The 24,051-nt window shown below is 43.5% G+C and overlaps 1 protein-coding gene across 3 annotated transcripts in view; it reads left to right on the top strand.

Annotated features, from left to right (window-relative positions):
• The window catches only part of AHI1 (Abelson helper integration site 1), a 468,789-nt gene that overhangs the window by 178,494 nt on the left and 266,244 nt on the right, over positions 1-24,051 (top strand). For all 3 annotated transcript variants that reach the window (XM_033938898.1, XM_033938899.1, XM_033938901.1), the window contains exon 17: positions 6,794-6,934. In XM_033938898.1, coding sequence (XP_033794789.1) covers positions 6,794-6,934 — 141 coding nt within the window. The remainder of the gene's footprint in view (positions 1-6,793; positions 6,935-24,051) is intronic.

The following is a 24,051-nucleotide window of genomic DNA, read 5'->3' as shown; positions in this document are numbered from 1 at the left end:
TCTTTGTTTTGGTTTAAATTTAAACTGTCCGCCACAAGCTATTCCTCCTATAAATAAAGCATATTTTCTATCATCTAACAAGAAGAATATAGGAGATAAGCTGACTGATCCAGCCCCTGTGGAAGCAATACAGTTAGATAAAAATTTGCTTAATATTACAGAAATCCTAGAGGAATACCTCTGTCAAGTTCAAGAACTTTAGTAGTTAACTTTGTTTTTGAACAGGACTTGAATTCAACTATGAGGATATATTTCAAAAATCCTACTTCTTCCTATTGTGGTCAGTATCATATGTCAACAGGCAAAATAATAATAATAATAATAACAGCTTATATACCGCAATACCGTGAAGTTCTATTTGGTTTACAAAGATTAAGCAAAGGTACAAATCGATTGACTTTAAGAGGGGAGGAAGAAAGAGGGTTAATAGGACAAGAAATCCATTTTTGAGGAGAGAGTGATCAATAGAACAAATTAATCACTATAGAGGGGAGAGAGAAGAGAGGATCAGTTGTCTAGATACTTTAGGAACAGGTGTGCAAAGAGGCACCAGAAGCACCCCGTGCACCTAGAAGCTCAACTCCTGGAGGGCAGAAGCTTTACTTGCTGACTCTCTTGGCCGGTCATGTAACAGGAGTGGAAAACATGCAGGACTTTTTTAGTTGGCAGACTCTCAACTCAGGGGAATGGTCAATGTTTCCAGAGGCATTCAACGTCTTGGTTGGTAGTAGGGACCTCCACAGATGGATCTGATGGGCTCAGTGATGAACACTGCCTTGTTTTTAGAGCCAAAGATTTGAACTCGGAAGCGAGGGATTGGACACATTAGTCCAACCCTGATTGGAGAACAAGCTCTTGTATGTTTTCCTCCTGTGGCCCATGCTCGGTCAAGTAATTCACAGGATTGTGATCCATCCCAGTTTGGTAGTTTTAGTGGTTCCCGATTTGCCTCACAGACCATGGTATGTAGACCTAGTCCATCTCCAGAGCGACGAAGGCCTCAGACCTCTGATCCAAGTGGATCTTCTCACTCAGGAACAAATTCCTATCGAGCATATGGAACACTTTGAACTTACAGCATGACTCGAGCTGGCAGTCCTGACAAGCGAAGGTTATTCAGACATTGTCATTACCACGTTACTCAGAGCTAAGATGCCATCCATGGTGGCAGCCTATTCTAAAGCCTGGAAGTCCTATCAGCGCTGGTGTGTGATGAAAGATGTAGAGCCCTGGCGAACTCCAATTTTGGTAGTCTTGGATTTTTTGTAGGAGGGACTTCAGAAAAGGCTGTCGGTAGATTCTCTGAAAGTGCAGGCCTTTCCTGTTTCCAAGCTTGGTGGGGGTGGGGGTGGAAAGAGGCTCCTTGGCCTCTTACTCAGATGTGGAATGGTTCATTAATGGGGCTCTGCAGTTGTATCCTCCAGTGCATTCCCTTTCCCTTCCTGGAACCTTAATGTTGTGTTGCAAGGTGTCAGTATTGCTCCATATGAATCCTTACAGGAGGCTTCCCTTTTGGATCTTATAGTCAAGACACTGTTCTTGGTGGCGATAACATCGGCAAGATGGGTTTCCGAGTTCCGAGTTTGTTCCTTAGGATCATGGAAGCAGTCTCATCCTTCTATGCCAGTCAGGAAGTCCATTTACCTGCTTTACGCCCTACAGGATGTAAGAAAAATAATAATAATAATTTATTTTTTTATATACCACCAAAGCCATAATAGTTCGAGGCGGTTTACAATAAGAGATGCTGGACAATCAGCGAATTGGTTACATTACAAAGTCATCGAATATAAGGTACAGGATGGGAGTAGTGAAACACTATAAGATTCTTAGGTTACAATTGATTAAACAAATTTGTTTTAATTGATTTTCTAAAATTGAAGTAGGATGAGGAATAAGAACATAAGCATGGCCTCTGCTGAGTCAGACCATGGGTCCATCATGCCCAGCTGTCCGCTCCCGCGGCGGCCTCCTCAGGTCCATGACCTGTAAGTGATCTTTTACCTAAAACATTCTAATCCCTAATCATTTAATATCCTGTATGGTAACCCTCTAACTATACCCTTCAATCCCCTTTTCCTTCAGGAAATCATCTAATCCCATTTTGAAACCCAAAATCGTACTCTGCCCTACCACCTCCTCTGGTAGCACATTCCAGGTGTCCACTACCCTCTGAGTAAAGAACTTCCTAGCATTTGCTTTGAATCTGTCTCCTTTCAATTTTTGCGAATGCCCTCTTGTTTTTGTTGCCCCGCTAGTCTGAAGAATCTGTCTTCTCTACCTTCTCCATACCCTTCATGATCTTATAAGTTTCTATCATGTCCCCTCTAAGTATCTGCTTTTCCAGGGAAAAGAGCCCCAGCTTCTCTAGCCTTTCAGCATATGAAAGGTTTTCCATGCCTTTTATCATCCTTGTTGCTCTTCTCTGGACCCTTTCGAGTATCGCCATATCCTTCTTAAGGTACGGCGACCAGTATTGAACGCAGTACTCCAGATGCGGGCGCACCATCGACCGATACAGTGGCAAGATAACTTCCTTCGTTCTGGTAGTGATACCTTTTTTGATAATTCCCAACATTCTATTTGCCTTCTTTGAGGCCGCTGCACATTGTGCCCCCGGCTTCATTGTTTTATCCACTAAAACCCCCAAGTCCTTTTCCAGTTTGCCTTCTCCCATCGGGTTTCCTTTCCCTATGTGCAAGACTTTACATTTCTCTACATTGAAGCTCATCTGCCATTTGTGTGCCCACTTACTCAGTTTGTTCAAGTCCCTTTGTAGTTCTTTGCATTCCTCCACAGTTTTAACCCTACTGGAGAGTTTTGTGTTGTCCACAAATTTTATAACTTTGCACTTCGTCCCTGACTCCAGGTCATTTATGAATATATTGAACAGCAGCGGTCACAGTACTGACCCCTGTGAGATGCCACTCGCGACCCCTTTCCAGTCAGAGTAGTGTCCCTTTACTCCTACCCTCTGTTTCCTGTCTTCCAGCCAATTTTTGATCCATCAGAATGCATGATATTGTTACCCAGCTAGTCGTTCCATTTACCTGCCTGGGAGGCAAGAGTTCTGTCCAGGAATCTTTTGTAGCAGCAGTCCTTTAATGATGGATAGGTTAACATATGAATTCTGCGTGTGGGCCTAATAGCACTGTCCAGATTAAATTGAGAAGCCAGGTACATAGGATAAAGCATTGCATTTGCTACATATCAGATAAGTGTTTCTTCAGTACCTTTAAGTTATCAATGAGTTTCGCCTTTCGGATCACCTTTTTGTTCTGACCAGTCATGCATGCTAATAAAGGGAGGCCAGCATCTAGGGTAGGGGTGTCCAACCTTTTGTCTTCCCTGGGCCGCATTGGCCAAAAAAAATGTTTCTGGGGACACACAAACGCGCAAACGCTGCAGCAAGACAGAGAAGGGAGCCTGCAAGACTGTAAACACTTGTAGCAGCAGAGGAAAACACTTTGTCGCCCTCGACCGGGGCCGCACAAAATACTTCACGGGGCCGCATGTGGCCCTCGGGCCGTAGGTTGGACACCCCTGATCAAGGGCCTCAGTTTCTAGATGGATTAAAATAGCCATTTCCTTCATGTATATGGACTGTGGTAGAGCTACCAATCATGTTGAAAGCATACTCCACTAAAGGGGTTGCTGCTTCTTGGGCAGAGACTAGGGCTGTCTTGCAAGAGGAGATTTATAGAATGGCTACATGGTCTACCCTTTATACTTATACTAGGTTCTATAAGATGGATGTAGCAGCCAGGAAAGATGCCATTTTCAGGTCCTCTGTTTTGAAGGCAGGCTCAGTGGGCCCACCCTAGACTCTGGGGACTGCTTTGGTATGTCCCTAACATTCCAGGATCACTAGACACACCGCACTAGAAAGAAAGATTAGGTTCTTACCTTAGTAATCTTTCTTTTAGATGTGTCTAATGGTCCTGAAGCCCCGTCCTGTGTATGGATTTGAAGAATTTTCTGTGTCTCAGAGGAGCTGAGAGGATAAAAAAAAAAAAAAGATAAAAAGAACTATGATGTATAGGTAAATCCTCATGTCCATACAGTCTGGCTTAAGTTTCTGCTTGATAGCAGATCATGCAAGTAGCCACGAGTTCTATACATAATTGGTGCCGATTGTATAAGTTTGGGTGCAACCACAGAGCCCTTTTAATGAACCGGGCAACATCTTTCCTTTCTCTCCCACACATGTGCAGCATCTTTCTTCCCCTCCCTTCCATCCCCATGCAGCAGAACCCTTGCCCAGCTTCTGTCCTTCCTTCCCTCCCATCCCTTGTGCAGCAGAACGCTGCAGCCCCGCAGCCATCCTTCCCTCCCATCTGAACTGCCGACCGCGAGCGAGCCTTACATTCTAGTACCTCCCTCCAAATCAGCATCGGGCTGGCAGCACTCTAAACAGACTGCTTCGGCCTTGTCCGCCAGTGAATTTCCTCTGCCGCATCACTGATGATGTAATCAGTAACACGGAGAGAGAATTCACCGATGGACAAGGCCGAAGCAGCTTGTTTAGAGTGCTGCCGGCCCGATGCTGATTTGGAGGGAGATATCAGTTTGTAGGGCTTGCTCGCGGTCAGCGGTTTGGATGGGAGTGAAGGATGGCTGCGCGGCAGCAGGGGGGAAATGCTGCTGGCGAATCCCGACTAGGGCTTATTTTGGAGGTAGGGCTTATATTAAGATCTAGGTCTTATTTTCATGCTAGGTCTTATTTTCAGGGAAACACGGTAGAAACATGAAGGGATTTAGAAGTAGGAATGCCATTTCCTCATTTGAAACACTAGAGGGCAATAATGACCTAAAGATATGACTGTTGTGGCACATCCTGTTAGTCAATTGTTAACAACCTGACTTTTTAATAAAATTCTAGATTGCTGTGCTTACAAATAATCATTTTACATTTCTGTATAATTAGCTGAATTGATCTTTGAGCATTTGTTTTCAATTATTGTTTGATTGCTGCACATAAATAAAATATTCTTTTTTGAACCAATCCTTCCCCCATTCCTATCATAAATGGCAAGGCAGGTTCAGAATAGACTGGAGTCCAAAACAGGAGAAAGCTGCCTAGCCAAAACAAAAAAAATAAAGGGTCCTTTAACTAAAGTGCATTAAGCACATGAAGGGCAATTTTATAACTGGGCACCCTCATTTACCCGTTCCTTGTGCAGAATATTAACACTTACATGCCTATTTGCACACTTAAGAATAGATGTTCTAGTACGGTGCTATTCTCTAATGTCACATGTACAGTAAGTGACATAGCAGGTAAACGGAAGAGAATGTATACATGGGTAGTATTCTCTCTAAATTACATGTTTAAGTTATGCACATCCTGCTATTGTTAAGTCAGATCTATGGCAGGTATAACTGTGGGTACATAAGTGTAATTTGTGCCCATGCTGGGTTAATATTCTATAATAGAATTTTGGGACCAGATGTCATTATAGAATAATCTCTCTCCGCAAAGCATTAGGCACTCTCTTATAGAATTGCCCCCTTAAATGTGTGAGTTAGCACACACTAGTATCTGTTACTTTGGTGACTTGACAAGTTGGGTGCTAAAAGCGTAATTCTATCAACTAGAAGCCCACATTTATATACCTCTTGCATGCATAAATGTATAAAATACTAGCACTTACATGTGTACGTGTACACTTAGTTGCAAAAGTGCCCACAGGGCTCCTATTGTGTACATATATAGCACATAAATGCAAGGGGACATGCCATTTTAATGTATAGTACACCACTGGTATTCTGGGTTCCAACATTCCCTTATCGCAGTGGTTCCCAAATCTGTTCTGGGGGCTCCCTAGTCAATCAGGTTTTCAGGGTATCCACATTGAATATTCATGAGAGAGATTTGCATTCAGTAGAGGCAGTACATACATGTTTCTCTCTCATGAATATTCACTGTGGGTATCCTAAAAACCAGACAGGCTGGGGAGCCAGGCTTGAAAACCTCTGCTATAATGAAATCTGGGAACCTAGATGCTGTTACAGAATAAGCTCCTATTGTGCCCCTAAATCAGGGGTAGGGAACTCCGGTTCTCGAGAGCCGTATTCCAGTCGGGTTTTCAGGATTTCCCTAATGAATATGCATGAGATCTATGTGCATGCACTGCTTTCAATACATATTCATTGGGGAAATCCTGAAAACCCGACTGGAATTCGGCTCTCGAGGACCGGAGTTCCCTACCCCTGCCCTAAATGCGTAACATGAAAAGGGATGAGAATTGGGTGTTAATACAAGAGTAAATTACCACATGTGTTAACTGTTGGCATTAAGTAATCTGCATTATCTACTGTGGTTAAGTTCATCTGTGTTATCTGTCATGGCTTTAGGGGAGGGTGGTGGTAATTTTGTAAAAAGGGGGTCACTTTAAGGTGCCAAGAACACATATAAATGACCAGACTATTGGTATAGATGCATGTATATGTACATGCTAATATTCCAGCTACATATTCCTCTATAATATGACATCTGATGTAATAGTGGTAGGTACACATTTGAGTGGGACATGGATGAAGCACAGTTACGTGTGTATATATATATATATTAGTATACTATAATTTGCTTGCATTTTTGAAATTTAGGTAACTTTGCAATTACTGTTTCAATTTTGTAACTAATGTGTAGTGACTGCAAATTTTTTCCATACTATAGCAAAAGAGCCCAAAGACTTCTCTCTCTTTTACTTTTCTCTCCCTTTGTTTATTTAAATTAATGTGTGATTGAATACATCGTTGTTGTTTTTTTTGTTTTTTTTTGTACCCTCAGGAGATCAAGTAGCAAAATATCCTGAATTATCCTATACATCACCACTTCGAGGTGTTGCTTTTCATCCTCATGAGCACATGGTGGCATTTTGTGCCTTTGGACAAAATCAACCCATAATAGTATATATTTATGATCACAAAGGTGGGTATCCTGATGTAGAAAACATTTTAGAAATCATGAGGAATGTTTAAACTTTTAAAAACTCGGAGCCTAATATTCAAAAAACACTTAGATGCTTGGCATTGTGCCAAATGTGTAAGTACATTTTAAAAAATATTGGATGGAATTATAAGGGCAATTCATGGGTAAGCATGCACTTATGCGTGTGCCAGCAAAGTGACTAAGTGCTAGCTATTCTGTAAGGGTATACATAAGTGGCATAGTTCATAATTGCAAGGCGGTTCACATGGGCAGAGCATGGGTAAGGCTCCCACTTATGTGTGTAACATAAAATATATTCAAATCCTCACTAAAAACACATCTGTTGAGAGATGCCTGTCCCACCTCCTATTCTGTGATGGAATATCATTGTTGTAATACTTCCTTGATAATTCTTTTGTAATCCGCCTTGAACTGCAAGGTATTGGCAGAATAGAAATCCCTAATGTAATGTAATGTAAATGTGAATGGACAGACCAAAGAGCTTGACCAAATCCTTAAAAGTTAATGTCACTTTGATAAATGTTTGAATGCACCTTACCTTGCCTCTCTCATGAATGTATACCTATAAATCTCACCCCGCCTTGTATTTGTTACCCATGAATATTATGTCGTGTCTAATTGTAAATTATATGTTGAGCTGCAATCCACCTAGAAAATGACTGATAGTGTGGAATAGAAATCCTTTAAATAAATAAATACATAAATTTCCTTATGGATGGGTTAAGCACCTCATCTTGTGAGTTGTTTGCAGAAGACATCAATCATTTTTTTCACCCCCTTGTCTCTCAGAGCAGCTCCCCCCTCTCCTTAATCTTAACTTCTGCAAGTGAGTTGAGAAAATGTATTTTCATCTGCTCTGCTCTAGATTTTTTTATTATCGAAATTTAATCCATTTTTGTTTGAGGATTCCTTGTGCTAAGAGGTTCTCAGTAGTCCTGGGACAGCTCTGCTTGGGAGAAGGGAGAGACATTGGGGTGTGAAGCCAGGAGGGTCACATTTTTAAGCACCTGCCTGGCTAGTCTGTTCTAACACTTGGAGCTCAGCAATAGGTTCCTTGTGAGAAGTGCTCACAGCTGCAGAGTCAGACGCATTTGCGCAGGTTGATCTCTGATCCTGCAATTGGCCGGGAGGTTTGATGGAGGTCAGCTGCGTGCCCCCCCCCCCCAGTGAAGAATTGTGTGGGAGCGTGAGGGGTCGAGGGTTTCATGGTTTTGGAACTTGAATAAAAGGCAGCCCGAACAGACAAGATAATGGAGCTACCCTTGCTTGGCTGAGGCATAAATCTCCTCTCCATTTCCACGTCAGATTTGTGAGTATAGCTCATTACTGTCTATGGGAAAATTGGGGTGGTTTTGAATCCAGGAAAACGAATGGTTTCTGAGGGTGCCCAAAGGCCCCCTGCCTCTAAAATTCTATTTTCAGTAATTTTGGATTTTGGGGGTTTTTCCTAGCCAGTTTTTTGGTGCTGAAACACTGTCACGATAGCCATCTTGGATTTCCTGATTTTAATTCAAAGTCACCTCCTGCCTCAAATAGCCTCAATTTTGGTAAAAATTGATTATTATGATTCTGTGGGCAAGAGCCATGGGCTTTGCCTCCTCTGGTCACATCATGGATCAGGAGGTGCTGAAAGTCAGAAATCCAATACGTAAATCCTTGTTAGAGCCTCTTAAACATGACTGCCTCGCCAACAAAGCATTTTTATGCAGCCACTCCTGACCCTGAGAGGAGATGTTTGGCAGATCAGCAGAGATCCTTGGAGGTTCCAAATCAGGTCTTTGACCTTGATTTTGTGACTTTGACGTATGCAGCTTACCAGAGGCATAAAGGGTTGTCTGTGGGTCAGCCGGTTAGTTCTCAGAGGAGTTTACTTCCACAAAATGAGGTCTTTTTGCAGTCAGTAGAGCTGCAGAAACCAAAGGCCCTGTCAGATAAGGACTGGGATGACCTGGTGTTGGAGGCAATTCCGCTGCTCTCCTCCCATGTGTTCCCCCTGGAATATTCTAGTTCTCAGTGTGGGGCAAGCGACCAGGGGGCGGTGACAGCCCTAGATCAGGGAGAGGATCTGATGCTGTGAAGGCTATTTAAGCCAACAGATTTAACTAAGGTTGCTACAGTCTCTCTGTGGGATTTGGATTTAGAGTCCCCACAGGCTTCTGCTGCCCAGCTCTCGCTATTAAGCAGTACCAAGTCACAGTCCATATACTTCCCTTCACACCAAGAGATTACCAGGATGATAACAGAGCATTGGGAGATGCTGGAGGATTCCTCTAACCGGGGGGGGGGAGGGGGGAGGGGGGCAGAGTAATGATGAAATTGTATCCCTTGTCTTCTGATTTCCAACAGATATTTACTCCACCTAAGGTAGATTCTCTGGTGGCTCTGTGTCTAGTGAAGGCGGAATTGTCCTGAAGGATTCACAGAGTGGATTTAGTCCTCAAATGGCAGTTTGAAGAATTGGCATTAGGCCTTAAAGCTGTGGCCATGGCTTTCTTTGTGATGCAAGCCTGCCATAAGATGCTGTGCCAGACTCCGGCTGCAGAGGGAGCTGGGGTGGACTGTGTAGCAGATGCTATTTATGACATGCTCAGGGTCATGAGTAAAGTGTCGGTGTATTCCATCTCCATTCACAGAATGGCAGAAGCATGGCAAAGATGCGGCAAGATTGGTCATCGCCCTGGTAACTCTGGACAAATTTTTGGCCTCGCTGTATTTGACTGAGGCTTACCATTTTCCCAGATCGCAGGAGGTTTCTTAGGTTCCATGTGCTAGAGAGCCTTATTCAGTTCTCAGTGCTACACTTCGTCTTGGCAATAGCACCTCGCACTTTTACCAAAGTAATGGTGGTTGCAGCAGCGCATCTGCGCAGTTCAGGCCTCCAGTTCATCTATACTTGGACGATTGGCTGATCAGAGCGCTGTTCAAAATGGAACATCACCAGGCTGTGTCTCAGGCAGTTCAGTTCCTACAGGATCTAGGGTGGATTATAAATTTCAGAAAAGCTACTTGGAGCCCATTCAATGTCTGGAGTATTTGAGGGTTCTGTTCAACTTAGAAGAGGGCAGAGTTTTTCTTCTAGAACCATGCAAACTGAAGCTCGAATGCTAGCTCCTGGAGTTGTTGGAGCTACTGACACCTATGGCTTGGCATTACTTACAGGTTATAGGCTCCATGGTGGTGACCATAGAGGTGATTCTGTGGGCAAGAGCCCATCTGTGTCCTCTTCAGAGAGCATTGTTAACGCGTTGGTCTCCTCAGAGGGACTCTTTCCAGTTGCAGATTACCAGGATGATAACAGAGCATTGGGAGATGCTGGAGGGTTCCAATAACCGGGGGGGGAGGGGGGGGGGCAGAGTAATGATGAAATTGTATCCCTTGTCTTCTGATTTCCAACAGATATTTACTCCACCTAAGGTAGATTCTCTGGTGGCTCTGTGTCTAGTGAAGGCGGAATCGTCCTGAAGGATTCGCAGAGTGGATTTAGTCCTCAAATGGCAGTTTGAAGAATTGGCATTAGGCCTTAAAGCTGTGGCCATGGCTTTCTTTGTGATGCAAGCCTGCCATAAGATGCTGTGCCAGACTCCGGCTGCAGAGGGAGCTGGGGTGGACTGTGTAGCAGATGCTATTTATGACATGCTCAGGGTCATGAGTAAAGTGTCAGTGACAGATGGCAGAAGCGTGCCAAAGTCTTCAGTGGTGGCTCCGGCTGGAGTTGTTATCCAGAGGCCTCCCTCTCCACATAGTCTTGTGTGATCCTGACAACAGATACCAGTCTATATGGCTGGGAGGGTCATTGCAAGGGTCATCCAGTACAAGGGCATTGATTACCCTCACAAAGGGCACGGTCCATCATCAGGTTAGAGTTGAGGATCTACGGTTCTTCCAGACGTGGCTGAAAGGCAAAGCAGTCAGGGTATTCTCTGATAATACCACAGCCATGGTGTATGTCAACAGACAAGGGGAAACCAAGAGTGGAGGCCCAGTTGCTGTTTCATTGGGCAGAAGCCCATCTGGAGGTCATCATGGTAGCTCATCTAGCGGGAATTGACAATGTCCAGACCAATTATCTCAGCCACTGGACCATGGATCCAGAGAACATAGTAACATAGTAAATGATGGCAGATAAAGACCTGAATGGTCCATCCAGTCATACATGCTCCATAAATTAATTTAATTTAAATGGTCCTTTTTCTTGGATATATCTGTGCCAGAAACCCAGAGTCCTGCCCAGTAGTGTGCTTAGGTCCTATCTACTGGAGTCTCCATCAAAGCTCACTCCAGTCCATCTTAACCATCCCAGTCATCAAAGCCCTCCCCAGCCCGTCCTCAACTGAATGTCCATATATGGGATACAGACCGTGCAAGCCTGCCCAGTACTGGCCTTAGTTCCTTCAATGTATACCTATTATTTTCTGATTAGAGATCCTCTGTGTTCATCCCATGCTTGTTTGAACTCTGTCACCATTTTATTCTCCACCACCTCCCTCGGGAGCGCATTCCACGCATCATCCACCCTCTCTGTAAAGAAGAATTTCCTAACATTACTCTTGAGTCTACCACCCCTTAACCTTAAATTAAGTCCTCTGGTTTTATCATATTCCTTTCTCTGGAATAGATTTTGTTCTACGTTAATTCCTTTCAAGTATTTGAATGTCTAAATCATATCTCCCCCTGTCCCTCCTTTCCTCTAGGGCAGGGGTGTCAAACTCAGTCACATTAAGGGGCCGAAATCCAAAACACAAGCTAAGTCTTGGGCCAGACCCCGCCCAATCTCCACCCAATCTCTGCCCCAGACCCCGCCCCCATAATAGTACTAATTGTAACACCATTTTTTTCCATTCATTTTTCATATATGCACATACAATATAATCTTATTAACAACATATAAAGGTTAACCACAAAATTAAATTACACAAAGCACACTATATGCTTCTCAACATTCATTCCTACTAAAACACAGATAACACCTATGCAAATATGGGACCAAAAACTAAAAGTACTAATATATACAAACCAAACTCTAAGATGCAAGACTCTGTATGCAGTTCAATCCCAGAGAAAAAGAAATACACATTTCTTCCTGAACAGCACAAAATACTAACCAAAGTCCTCAAATTCAAGGACACAAATTTCAAAGAAATGCGAGACTTCGTTCACCAGGCGCTACAAAGCCAAGAAGAAACCGATAACGTGGAAGACATGTGGTCGACTTTGAAAGCAACCATACAAGAAGCAACAAACCGCTATGTAAAATCAGTAAGTAAATGGCGAAGGAACAATAAGCCACAGTGGTTTACTGCGGAGATCTCAGACCTGATCAAGGAGAAGAAAAAAGCATTCATCTCTTACAAACAATCAGGGAAGCAGGACTCTAGAGCAGACTACCTGGCCAAATCAAAAGCCGTCAAAACAGCAGTCAGGGAGGCTAAATTCCTCATGGAGGAGTCTCTAGCAAAGAACATCCAGAAGGGAGATAAATCCTTCTTCAGGTATATCAGTGATAGAAGAAAAAACTCAGGCGGGATTGTACGTCTTAGGAAACCAGACGGAGACTATGTGGAAAAGGATTCGGAAAAAGCCCAACTATTAAATGAATACTTCTGCTCAGTCTTCACCCGAGAAGCGCCAGGGCTCGGCCCTCAGCTACAGACAAGGGTTGGCTCAGTTGACCCGTTTAGTAACTTTGAGTTTACACCCAGCAGTGTCTACGGTGAGCTGTCAAAGCTCAAGGTTAACAAAGCAATGGGGCCGGACAACCTGCACCCCAGGGTGCTTAGGGAGCTGAGTGATGTCTTGGCGGAGCCACTGTCCGCGCTCTTCAACCTCTCCCTTAGTACAGGCAGCGTCCCGTTGGACTGGAGGACAGCTAACGTCATTCCACTCCACAAGAAAGGCTCAAAGATGGAGACAGCAAACTACAGACCAGTGAGTCTAACATCGATAGTGAGCAAACTAATGGAAACTCTAATCAAACACCAATTAGATAAGATCCTGGATGAGGAGAATCTACGGGATCCCCGACAACATGGATTTACTAAGGGGAGATCCTGCCAATCCAACCTGATCAGCTTCTTTGACTGGGTAACGGGGAAGCTGGATATAGGGGAGTCCCTGGACATCGTGTACCTGGACTTTAGCAAAGCATTCGATAGCGTACCACACCACAGGTTACTGAGCAAGATGAGTTCTATAGGATTAGGTAACACATTGACGAAATGGGTTGGGAGCTGGCTTGGAGGTAGGCTCCAAAGGGTGGTAGTGAACGGCACCCCCTTCGAAATGACGGAAGTGATTAGTGGAGTACCACAGGGCTCAGTCTTGGGCCCAATCCTATTCAACATCTTTATAAGAGACTTGGCAGAAGGGCTTCGAGGTAAAATAACATTATTCGCCGATGACGCCAAACTGAGTAATGTAGTGGGCAAATGCACAACAGACGAAGATTCAGTGCCCGACAACATGATGCACGACCTACTCCTACTGGAGCGATGGTCTAGGACATGGCAACTCAACTTCAATGCCAAAAAATGCAAAGTTATGCACCTGGGCAGCCAGAATCCATGCAAGTCATACCCTTAATGGCGAGATCCTAGCAAAAACGGTAGCAGAACGAGACTTGGGGGTAATCGTCAGTGAGGACATGAAGTCTGCCAATCAAGTGAAGCAGGCTTCGTTCAAGGCAAGACAAATCATGGGCTGCATACGAAGGGGTTTCGTCAGTCGTAAGGCGGAAGTCATTATGCCATTGTATAGATCCATGGTGAGGCCCCACCTGGAATACTGTGTGCAATTCTGGAGGCCGCATTATCGCAAGGATGTGCTGAGACTGGAGTCGGTGCAAAGAATGGCCACCCGGATGGTCTCGGGACTCAAGGATCTACCATACGAAAAACGGCTTGACAAATTGCAGCTATACTCGCTCGAGGAGCGCAGAGAGAGGGGGGACATGATCGAGACGTTCAAGTATCTTACGGGCCGCATCGAGGCGGAGGAAGATATCTTCTTTTTCAAGGGTCCCACGACAACAAGAGGGCATCCGTTGAAAATCAGGGGCGGGAAACTACGAGGTGACACCAGGAAATTCTTTTTCACTGAAAGAGTGGTTGATCGCTGGAATAGTCTTCCACTACAGGTGATTGAGGCCAGCAGCGTGCCTGATTTTAAGGCCAAATGGGATCGGCACATGGGATCTATTCACAGGGCAAAGGTAGGGGAGGGACATTAAGGTGGGCAGACTAGATGGGCCGTGGGCCCATATCTGCCGTCTATTTCTATGTTTCTATGTTTCTATAGCAAATGTAAATTCTCAAAATTGACACAATTCAATCACTAAATTCAAAATAAAATAATTCCTCCTACCTTTGTTGTCTCCCTCCCTTCAAGCTATGCCTCAACTAGGTGCTTCCCTCTGGCGGATGTCTTCCTTTCTGGTTGGCTCCCGCCTGGCTGTTTTATCTAATCTAATCTAATCCTTGAGTTTATATACCGGATCATTCCCCTGAAGGACTCTAACCGGTTAACAAAAAAATTAAAAATGAACAATAAAAAAGGGAGGATCGATGCCCTCGGTGTTATCTTCTGGCCAGCTCCCTCCTCCTCTCTGCTGCAGTGTGCACAATGCTGCGAGCGTCCTGCGCCTGAACCGGAAGCCTTCTCTATGACATTGCAACATAAGAGGGAATGCTTTCGGATGAGGCACAGGACACGTGAGGAGCTGCCACCACCCACGGCTTTGTGCACACTACATCAGTGAGGAGGAGGGAGCCTGCCAGAAGATAACACCTGTGGTAGTCTCTCCTCATACATCTTCTAGTGCAAACCATCTACCATTTTCGTTGCCTTCCTCTGGACCGCTTCGTCTTTTTATGTCTTTTGCCAGATACAGTCTCCAAAATTGAACACAATACTCCAAGTGGGGCCTCACCATCGACCTGTACAGGGGCATCAACACCTTCTTTCTTCTACTGGTCATTCCTTCTGGTAACAGCTACCTCCTTGTCACACTGTTTCTTCGCCTTTAAATCTTCAGACACTATCACCCTAAGGTCCCTCTCCCAATCTGTGCATACCAGCCTCTCACCTCCCAGCACATATGGCTCCCTCTGATTTCTAATCCCCAAATGCATTACTCTGTACTTCTTTGCATTTAATTTTAGTTGCCAGACCATTTTTCTAACTTTTGCAGATCCTTTTTCATGTTTTCCACTCCATCCTCAATGTCTACTCTATTACAAATCTTGGTATCTGCAAAAAGGTAAACTTTTCCTTCTAACCCTTCGGCAATGTCACTCTGGTCCTTGTCCCAGAGAGCATTCAACTGCATTGTGACATGCTGGGGGTCGCCAACATTCAATCTCATGGCCTCAGCAGAAAACAAGAAAGCACCTCAATTCTTCAGTGGATTGGCTGCGTCAGTCTTGGTATGTGGATCTAGTCCAATTGCCCCAAGATAGCCCTAGAGAATCTGGAACGCTTTGGGCTTATGGCATGGTGGTAGAGCACACAGCCTTAGAATGGACAGGATATTCGGATATGGTTATCACAACATTTCTACAATTGAAGAACCAGCAATCATTTCCAAAGTCCTGACCTTTCTACAGAAAGGTCTAGAGAAGGGACTGGTGGTATGATCTCTCAAGATACAAATAACCAGTCTTTCATGTTAGAGTTCTAGTGGAGAGAAGGTCTTTAGCCTCTCATCCATATGTGTCCAGGTTCTTGAAGTGAACTATCAGGCTCTGCCATCCAGTGTGACAGCCAGTACCTATGTGGAATTTCAACATTGTGTTACAGGCCCTCACTAAAGCGACATATGAGTCTCTGTTGGACAAAGACAAGGGGGGAAGCCACTAGTTGCCCTGGATTGGTAGTATGGAATATTGCTACTCCTTGAGTTTTGGCCAGGTACTAGTGACCTGGATTGGCCACCTGAGAGAACAGGCTACTGGGCTTGATGGACCATTGGTCTGACCCAGTAAGGCTATTCTTATGTTCTCTTGAGGACGGTCTTTTTAGTCACGATCTCTTTGGCAAGGAGGGTGTCAGAGCTGCAAGTGTTACTTTGCAGAGAGCCTTTCCTCATTCACAGAAGCAGGGGTGTCTTTACACACTGTGCTTTCTTTTCTACTGAAGGTAGTTTAATTTCATTACATTACATTACATTGATGTCTTCTATCCCGCCAAAACCTTTCAGTTCTAGGCGGTTTACAACAAGAAATTAGCCTGGGCATTCCCAGGGAGATTACAAGGTTGATAGCTATAGTATGCATCAGGATCTGAGAAGGGTGGATTTGGTTTGGTTAGATCATTTGACAAATTTCTTGAATAGTATGGTTTTCAGTTTTTTCCTAAATGTTTTGTAGTTGGGCGTTGTGGTCAGCAGATTTGAGAGGTGGTGGTCTATTTTTGCTGCTCTGGTGGCTAGTAGACCATTACATATTTTTTTGCTTTGCATGCCTTTGATTGGGGGGTGGGTAAAGTGTGCTTGAGTTCTCCTTGGTCAGCATTTCATGTCAATCAGGAAGTGCGGCTTCCCATTTTTCAGCCCACTGGAGAGAAGAAACAGGACACAATATTGAAGTTGCTAGATGTCAGGAGAGTTTTTCTTCGTTATCTTCAGGTGACAAAGTTCCACCTTTCAGATCACCTATTTGTCTTGACCAGTGCTAGCTGTCAGGGCAGACTAGCTTTTAAAGCTTCTATCTTCTGATAGATCTGTATGGCTATTTACTTGGCATACATTGGCTGTGGAAAGCAGCCGCCATTTGCAGTGAAAGCTCACTCTACCAGAGGTCTGGTGTCTTCCTGGGTAGAGTCCAGAGCAGTGCTGTCTGACGAAATTTGTAGGGAAGCCACATGGTCTACCCTCCATACCTTTCTAAAATTTTACAGAGTGGACATGTCGACACAAATGGACGGGGTCTTCGGGTCCTCTGTTCTGTTCGCAGGTTCATCTATCCCACCCTAGACTTAAGGGACTGCTCTGGTAAATCCCATCCGTAAGGAATCGTATGCTATTTGCACAAGAAGGAAAGATTAGGTTCTTATCTTGATAATACTCTTTCCGGTAGAACAGCATATGATTCCTTACAGTCCTTCGAATACAGGCATATTAGAGCTGAGATCAATATCAGTTCATTTTGTTTTGCTAAGAGCTGTACAAGTGTTAGTGCCAGTTACACACATCCTTTTCAACATCTATATGTCCTCCCTAAAACTCCTCCACCTATTCCCCCTTGAAACAATTTACACTTATGCAGACGACATCCTCGTCCTCCTCGAGACTGATTCGAACCTCACCGACCTGTCTAAGAACATATCCTCTTGTATAATGAACCTACAATCCTGGGCCCACACTGTGCAAATGAAATTGAATGAGTCCAAACCAAGACTTCTTTGGCTCGCTCCAAAACTAGATCACCTACCCACCTCCATCCCACTACCCTCTGGCTCCTCTCTGCAGCTTGAGTTCTCGAGCAAGGTCTTGGGCATCATCATTGATTCCACATTGTCCTTCAATGACCACCTCCAATCCTTGGTAAAAAAATGCTTTTTCAGTCTTCACATGTTGAGGAAAGTTAGATCCTGCTTCCATCAAAAACATTTTACCCTCCTTGTCCAATCCATCATCCTCTCCAGATTGGACTATTGCAACTCTATCTACTTAAGCCTAACTAAGAAAAACCTCCACAGACTCCAACGGATTCAGAATGCCGCTCATCTTCGCTAAAAGTAAATTTGACCATGTCTCCCCGCTCCTGGCCAAGCTCCACTGGCTTCCGATAATCGCCAGGGTCCACTATAAATGCGCCAAAATCCTATATGGTATCCTCCCTCCCTTTATCCCTCTTTCTTGAAATTCCTCAAACCCTAATACCACCAGATCCTCCCACAAATTAAAACTATCCTTCCCCTCGCTAAAAGGCATTTCCCACACAGGAAAGCTAGGGACCTCCCTCCACTTCAAAATCACTGAGCTCTGGAACAACCTTACCTCCCCTTTTCGGAACTTGAGCTCTCTCCAAGTTTTCAGTAAACATCTGAAAACCTGGCTTTTCTCAAAAAATGTAAGTCTCCCTTCAACTTAGGAATCAAGGAAACTCTTATATCTTGGCATCCCAAGTCCTCTAAATTTTCTTCACACTTCTACCTCTAACCCTCTGTTGTAGTTCCTTCCTATTTCTCCTACTGTAAACCGCGTCGAGCTCTACGAACGTGGAGATGATGCGGTATACAAACCTAAGGATTAGATTAGATTAGATAGGTGTTTTCTTTCTCCACCATTATTTGTTGCCCTGTTGGGTAATTTATTAACTTTTGTTTACTATTGCAGAGAAGATAGGACTTATCTGGATTGGAGAAGTTCCCAAAGCCCCCCTTGTTTTCATTTCCTTTTCTAGGGGTTATCTCTTGCTTTGGTACAGACTGAGAAGAGGGGGCACTGCCCAAAGAGACAAGGAGGCTGAAAGAAGAAAATGATAGATGTCTTCTGCAAGCAACTCACGATTTGAGGTGTTTAACCCACCCATAAGAAATTGTATGTTGTTCTACAGGAAAGAGGATTATCGAGGTAACCTAATCCTTCCTTACATATGTCCATGCTTCATTTAGTTGGTATAACTGAAAGCATGTAAATATATGACATTTCAAAACTGGCCTGTACTAATATTCCAAACAGAATCTGAGTGCCCAGATGCAATTGTAGAATAGGCTCTCACTGCACGACATCAAGGCACCTGGTAATAGCATTGCTTCTATGCAAATAGTGCTATGTATAGAGTGGAGTGTATATAAAACATATAAAACAGGTATAACTAGGGATGTTTGAGTCAAACCTAAAGGAATAGTACCAATATTGAAGCTTCTATGTGTAGCTTACATGTAGAAGTACCAATATTTGAAACTTCTATGTATAATATACACATATATAGCCAAATTATATATATATATATATATATATACTACTACTACTATTATTAATTATTTTTAAAGCGCTACCAGATACATGCAGTGCTATATGATAGAAACATTCAAGAAACTATCCCTGCTCAAAGAGCTTATACTCTAAATATGACAGAGATACAGGACAAAAGTGATTTATATTTGCAACTCAGGTGGGAAAACACAAAGGACTTAGAGGTAGGGGAGTAAAGAGGGAATGACAACAGATATAGGTGCTTTTACAAGTTGGTAGGATCAGATATAAACACAGTTTCAAAAAAGTGAGTTTTAAATCTCGATTTGAACACCACTAGAGACTGGGTACAACACAAAGAGTCAGGTAGGATGTTCCAGACATATGGTGCAGCGAGGCAGAAGGGATGGAGTCGGGAGTTGGCAGTGAAAGAGAAGGGCATAGACATAGGTTCACAGAAGCATGTCTCTCCTTACACTCGGTCCCATCTTTCTTACTGAAGGTAGTCTCGGCCATCTATGTTAATCAGGAAGTCAGTTTGCCCACTTTTCACCCTACAGGGTCTACAGGGTTTTAACTTTTGACTTCAGATGTTCATATCTGTATTCAATCAATTGAGTAATAAGAAAGCAATGAGAAGTCTTGCTCTCGATCCATTTTTTCAAAACAAATATTTAAGAATAGCTTATACATGGGATATGAATTTAAAAGAAAAATGGTGTCCTTCCAGTACAATCAGGGGTACTACCCTATGGTTACAACCCACTATCAAAATACTAGAAGCGATTCTAGACTGAAAAATGACCATTGAAAACAAAATTGCACAGTGGTCCACAAAGGCTTTACAGCACTCTGGAAACTATGATCAGTCCGTTCCTACTTCCAAATCCTATGCCAAGTTCTGATCCTCAGCATGCTAGACTACTGCAACCTCATCTACGTCTCATGCCCCAAGAAACACTTCAACAGACTCCTGACAATTCAACATACAGTGGTGCACCTTATCTTTGGCCTAAGGAAAACTGACTACATCATGCCTTACTACAAGCAGCTGCACTGACTCCCTTTTGAGGCCTGATCTATATTCAAACTTGGTTGCTTCATGTACATGGCTGTCTGTGGTCTCCTACCAAACTATGTGACTGAAGTATTTGAGTTTAACCCCACCCCAACCCCCTTTTGCGCTCCAACTCCATCTTCACCTATCCCTCCCTGATAGGAAACCTAAAAAAGCCTATGTAACAAAATCATATCAAGCAGCTCACCACAGCCAGGAATTACTCCCCATTATAGGGTCATCTTTGTCATGCATTCATTTCAGGCGAGGATTAAAAACATATTTGTTCAACAGATTCCTAGTAGAGCTCTAAACCCTGTGCCCTCTTCGCATGTCTCCCATTCTCCTCAAGAGAAAGGAAAGCTCTAGGTACGGACTCATTCCTCCCTTACCATATCTATATCTGTACCAAGATCCAATCTGTTTAAGAACATAAGCAACATAAGAACATAAGCAATGCCTCTGCTGGGTCAGACCTAAGGTCCATCATGCCCAGCAGTCCGCTCACGCGGCGGCCCAACAGGTCCAGGACCTGTGCAGTAATCCTCTATTTATACCCCTCTATCCCCTTTTCCAGCAGGAAATTGTCCAATCCTTTCTTAAACCCCTGTACTGTACTCTGCCCTATTACGCCCTCTGGAAGCGCATTCCAGGTGTCCACCACTCGTTGGGTAAAGAAGAACTTCCTAGCATTCATTTTAAATCTGTCCCCTTTCAACTTTTCCAAGTGTCCTCTTGATCTTTTATTTTTCGAAAGTTTGAAGAATCTGTCCTTCTCTACTCTCTCTATGCCCTTCATGATCTTATAAGTCTCTATCATATCCCCTCTAAGTCTCCTCTTCTCCAGGGAAAAGAGACCCAGTTTCTCCAATCTCTCAGCGTATGAGAGGTTTTCCATCCCTTTTATCAAGCGTGTCGCTCTCCTCTGAACCCTCTCGAGTAACGCCATATCCTTCCTAAGGTACGGAGACCAATATTGGACGCAGTATTCCAGATGTGGGCGCACCATCGCCCGATACAATGGCAGGATAACTTCTTTTGTCCTTGTTGTAATACCCTTCTTGATTATGCCTAGCATTCTATTTGCTTTCTTAGCGGCTGTTGCGCACTGTGCCGTCGGCTTCATTGTCATGTCCACCATTACCCCCAAGTCCCTTTCTTGGTTGCTCTCATTCAATAATATCCCTCCCATCGTATAATTGTACCTCGGGTTTCTGTTTCCAACATGCAATACTTTACATTTCTCAACATTGAACTTCATCTGCCATCTCGCCGCCCATTCCCCCAATTTGTTCAAGTCCCTTTGCAATTCTTCGCATTCCTCTTTAGTCCCAGCTCCACTAAATAGTTTTGTATCGTCCGCAAATTTTATTATCTCACACTTCGTGCCTGTTTCTAGATCATTTATGAATATATTAAATAGCAGCGGCCCGAGCACTGAGCCCTGCGGAACACCACTCGTGACCCCCATCCAGTCCGAGTAGTGGCCCTTCACCCCTACCCTCTGTTTCCTACCCGCCAACCAGTTTCTGATCCATCTATGTACGTCTCCGTCCACTCCATGGTTCTTCAGTTTCCGGAGTAGACGTTCGTGAGGCACCTTGTCAAAGGCTTTTTGGAAATCAAGGTATATGATGTCTATGGGGTCTCCTCTGTCCATCCGTTTGTTAATTCCTTCGAAGAAGTGCAATAAGTTCGTTAGGCACGATCTCCCCCTGCAGAAACCATGTTGGGTTGTTTTCAAAAGTTCGTTTCTTTCCAGATGTTCATCGATGTGTTCTTTAATCAGTGCTTCCGCCAGTTTCCCCGGAACCGAGGTCAAACTCACTGGTCTGTAGTTTCCCGGGTCACCTCTTGATCCCTTTTTAAAGATGGGCGTGACATTGGCTATCTTCCAATCCTCCGGGATCATGCCTGTTTTCAAGGATAGGTTGCAAATTTGCTGCAGTAGTTCCGCTATCTCCTCCTTTAATTCCTTCAGAACCCTGGGATGGATTCCGTCCAGACCCGGGGATTTGTCAGTTTTAAGTTTTTCTATCTGCCTGTGTACATCATCAAGGCTCACTTCCATGGATGTTAATTTTTCTGCTTGATTTCCATTGAAGATTTGTTCAGGTTCCGGTATGTTGGTTGTGTCTTTGTTTGTAAATACAGACGAGAAGAACATGTTTAGTCTTTCTGCGACTTCTTTCTCCTCCTTCACCGCTCCCTTCCTGTCTCCTTCGTCCAGCGGTCCCACCTCCTCCCTAGCTGGCTGTTTCCCTTTAACATATCTGAAGAACTGTTTGAAATTTCGTGCCTCCCTGGCTAGCCTCTCTTCATACTCTCTTTTGGCTTTTCGAACCACACGGTGACATTCTTTTTGATACTTCCTGTGCTCCTTCTGGTTCCCTTCAGTTTTGTCCTTTTTCCATTTCCTGAATGAATTTTTCTTATTGCCTATCGCTTCCTTCACTATTTTAGTCATCCATACTGGGTCTTTTGTTCGACCCTTTTTGCACCCCTTTCTGAATCTGGGGTTGTGCAGATTTTGTGCCTCGCTCACTGTGTCTTTGAAAAAAGACCAGGCATGTTCTACTGTTTGCCATTTTTTGGAAGTGTTCCTAAGTTTCTTCCTTACCATTTCCCTCATTGCTTCATAGTTTCCTTTCCTGAAGTTGAAAGATGTCGTTATGGTTCTCTTTCCGTTCGGTATGCCTACTTCAACCTTGAACTTGATCATATTATGATCACTGTTTCCCAACGGTCCCACTACTTCCACTTCCTTTGCAGGTCCCCTTAGTCCATTTAGGATTAAATCCAGAGTGGCATTTCCTCTCGTCGGTTCTCTAACAAGCTGCTCCATGAAGCAATCTTGTATAGCCTCCAGGAATTCTGTCTCCTTAGCGCATCTTGAGCTTCCAAGACTCCAGTCTATCCCAGGATAGTTGAAGTCTCCCATAACAACTGTGTAACCGCTTTTGCATTCTCGCTTCATCTCGGCATCCATTTCTTTATCGCTATCTCCGGTTTGCCCGGGTGGACGATAGTATAGGCCCATCTTTATTTCATGCCCTTTCCTACCCGATATTTTAACCCATATTTCTTGAGTTCTCCTTATATCGCCGTACCTGTATTTTATTTTTCTCAGACCTGCCACAATCCTTTGTTCTTTATACTCCTATGTTACTTGTCATTGTACCCTCTCCTCTTATGTACGATCCCTATTTAACCCCTGTTAACCATATTGAACTTCATGGTGTATTGCGGTATACAAATAAAATTTTATGCTATATGGGACAAAAAGGACTAAGTCAGTGCATTTAAGAAATACTCTTCTTGCTGGGCATTTTAAATATGGGAGATACCTTGCATGTAGTAGTACTATTGATGTCAAACAATTTGTTAATCTTTATGACAAGAAAAGATGTTATCAAAGTGGGCTACTGTTAAGTCGGGTTATTTTACCTCAAGGTCTCATTGCATAAAACATGCTAAAATAACTCAGCTCATGTGGAGTCGAAAAGAAAGGTCTTTAGTTTATTACGAAATGTGATGTAGTTAGGTTCTGTTCTGACAGTTCCAGTGAGGTCATTCCAAATTTTCACACCCAAGAATGTGAACATTGAGTGGAATATTTGTTTGTATTTGAGCATGGGTCTGCACTGCTTTCTACCATGATGAAAACCTCATATTAGCTGCTTAATACAGCATAGTAAAAGGGCCCCTAAATAAATAAACAAATAAAAGCCATGTTGGAAAGCACTAAAATTGACATCACCTGATTGTTTTTCAAGTTGTTCTTTTTTTACTTCAATCCATTAAAAAAGGTGCTAGTTTTATTGAATAAATTGAACAAGAAAACACTGAAAATTTGCTCTTCAGTGATTAATCTGAACGTGGTTTTAACAATTATGGAAATCTATTAACTGTGTTTGTATATTTTTAATTTAAAACATTATTATTGAACATCAAACGTAGAACAGTGGTCAGCATAATAATAAATGCAGTACAAACATAAAAAAGCACATCACATCTAATACCTACACCCTTCCCTCCAGTTCAGAGCCACTGATACATAACTTAAAACCACTTATGAAATACAATATGTACCACCATTCCCCCAACTTACCCACACAAGAGATC

Source organism: Geotrypetes seraphini, chromosome 3 (genome assembly GCF_902459505.1).
Source record: "Geotrypetes seraphini chromosome 3, aGeoSer1.1, whole genome shotgun sequence".
NCBI classification, from domain to species: Eukaryota; Metazoa; Chordata; class Amphibia; order Gymnophiona; family Dermophiidae; genus Geotrypetes; species Geotrypetes seraphini.
Note: the sequence above shows the minus strand (reverse complement) of the source record. Positions and strands in the feature narration are given on the sequence as shown.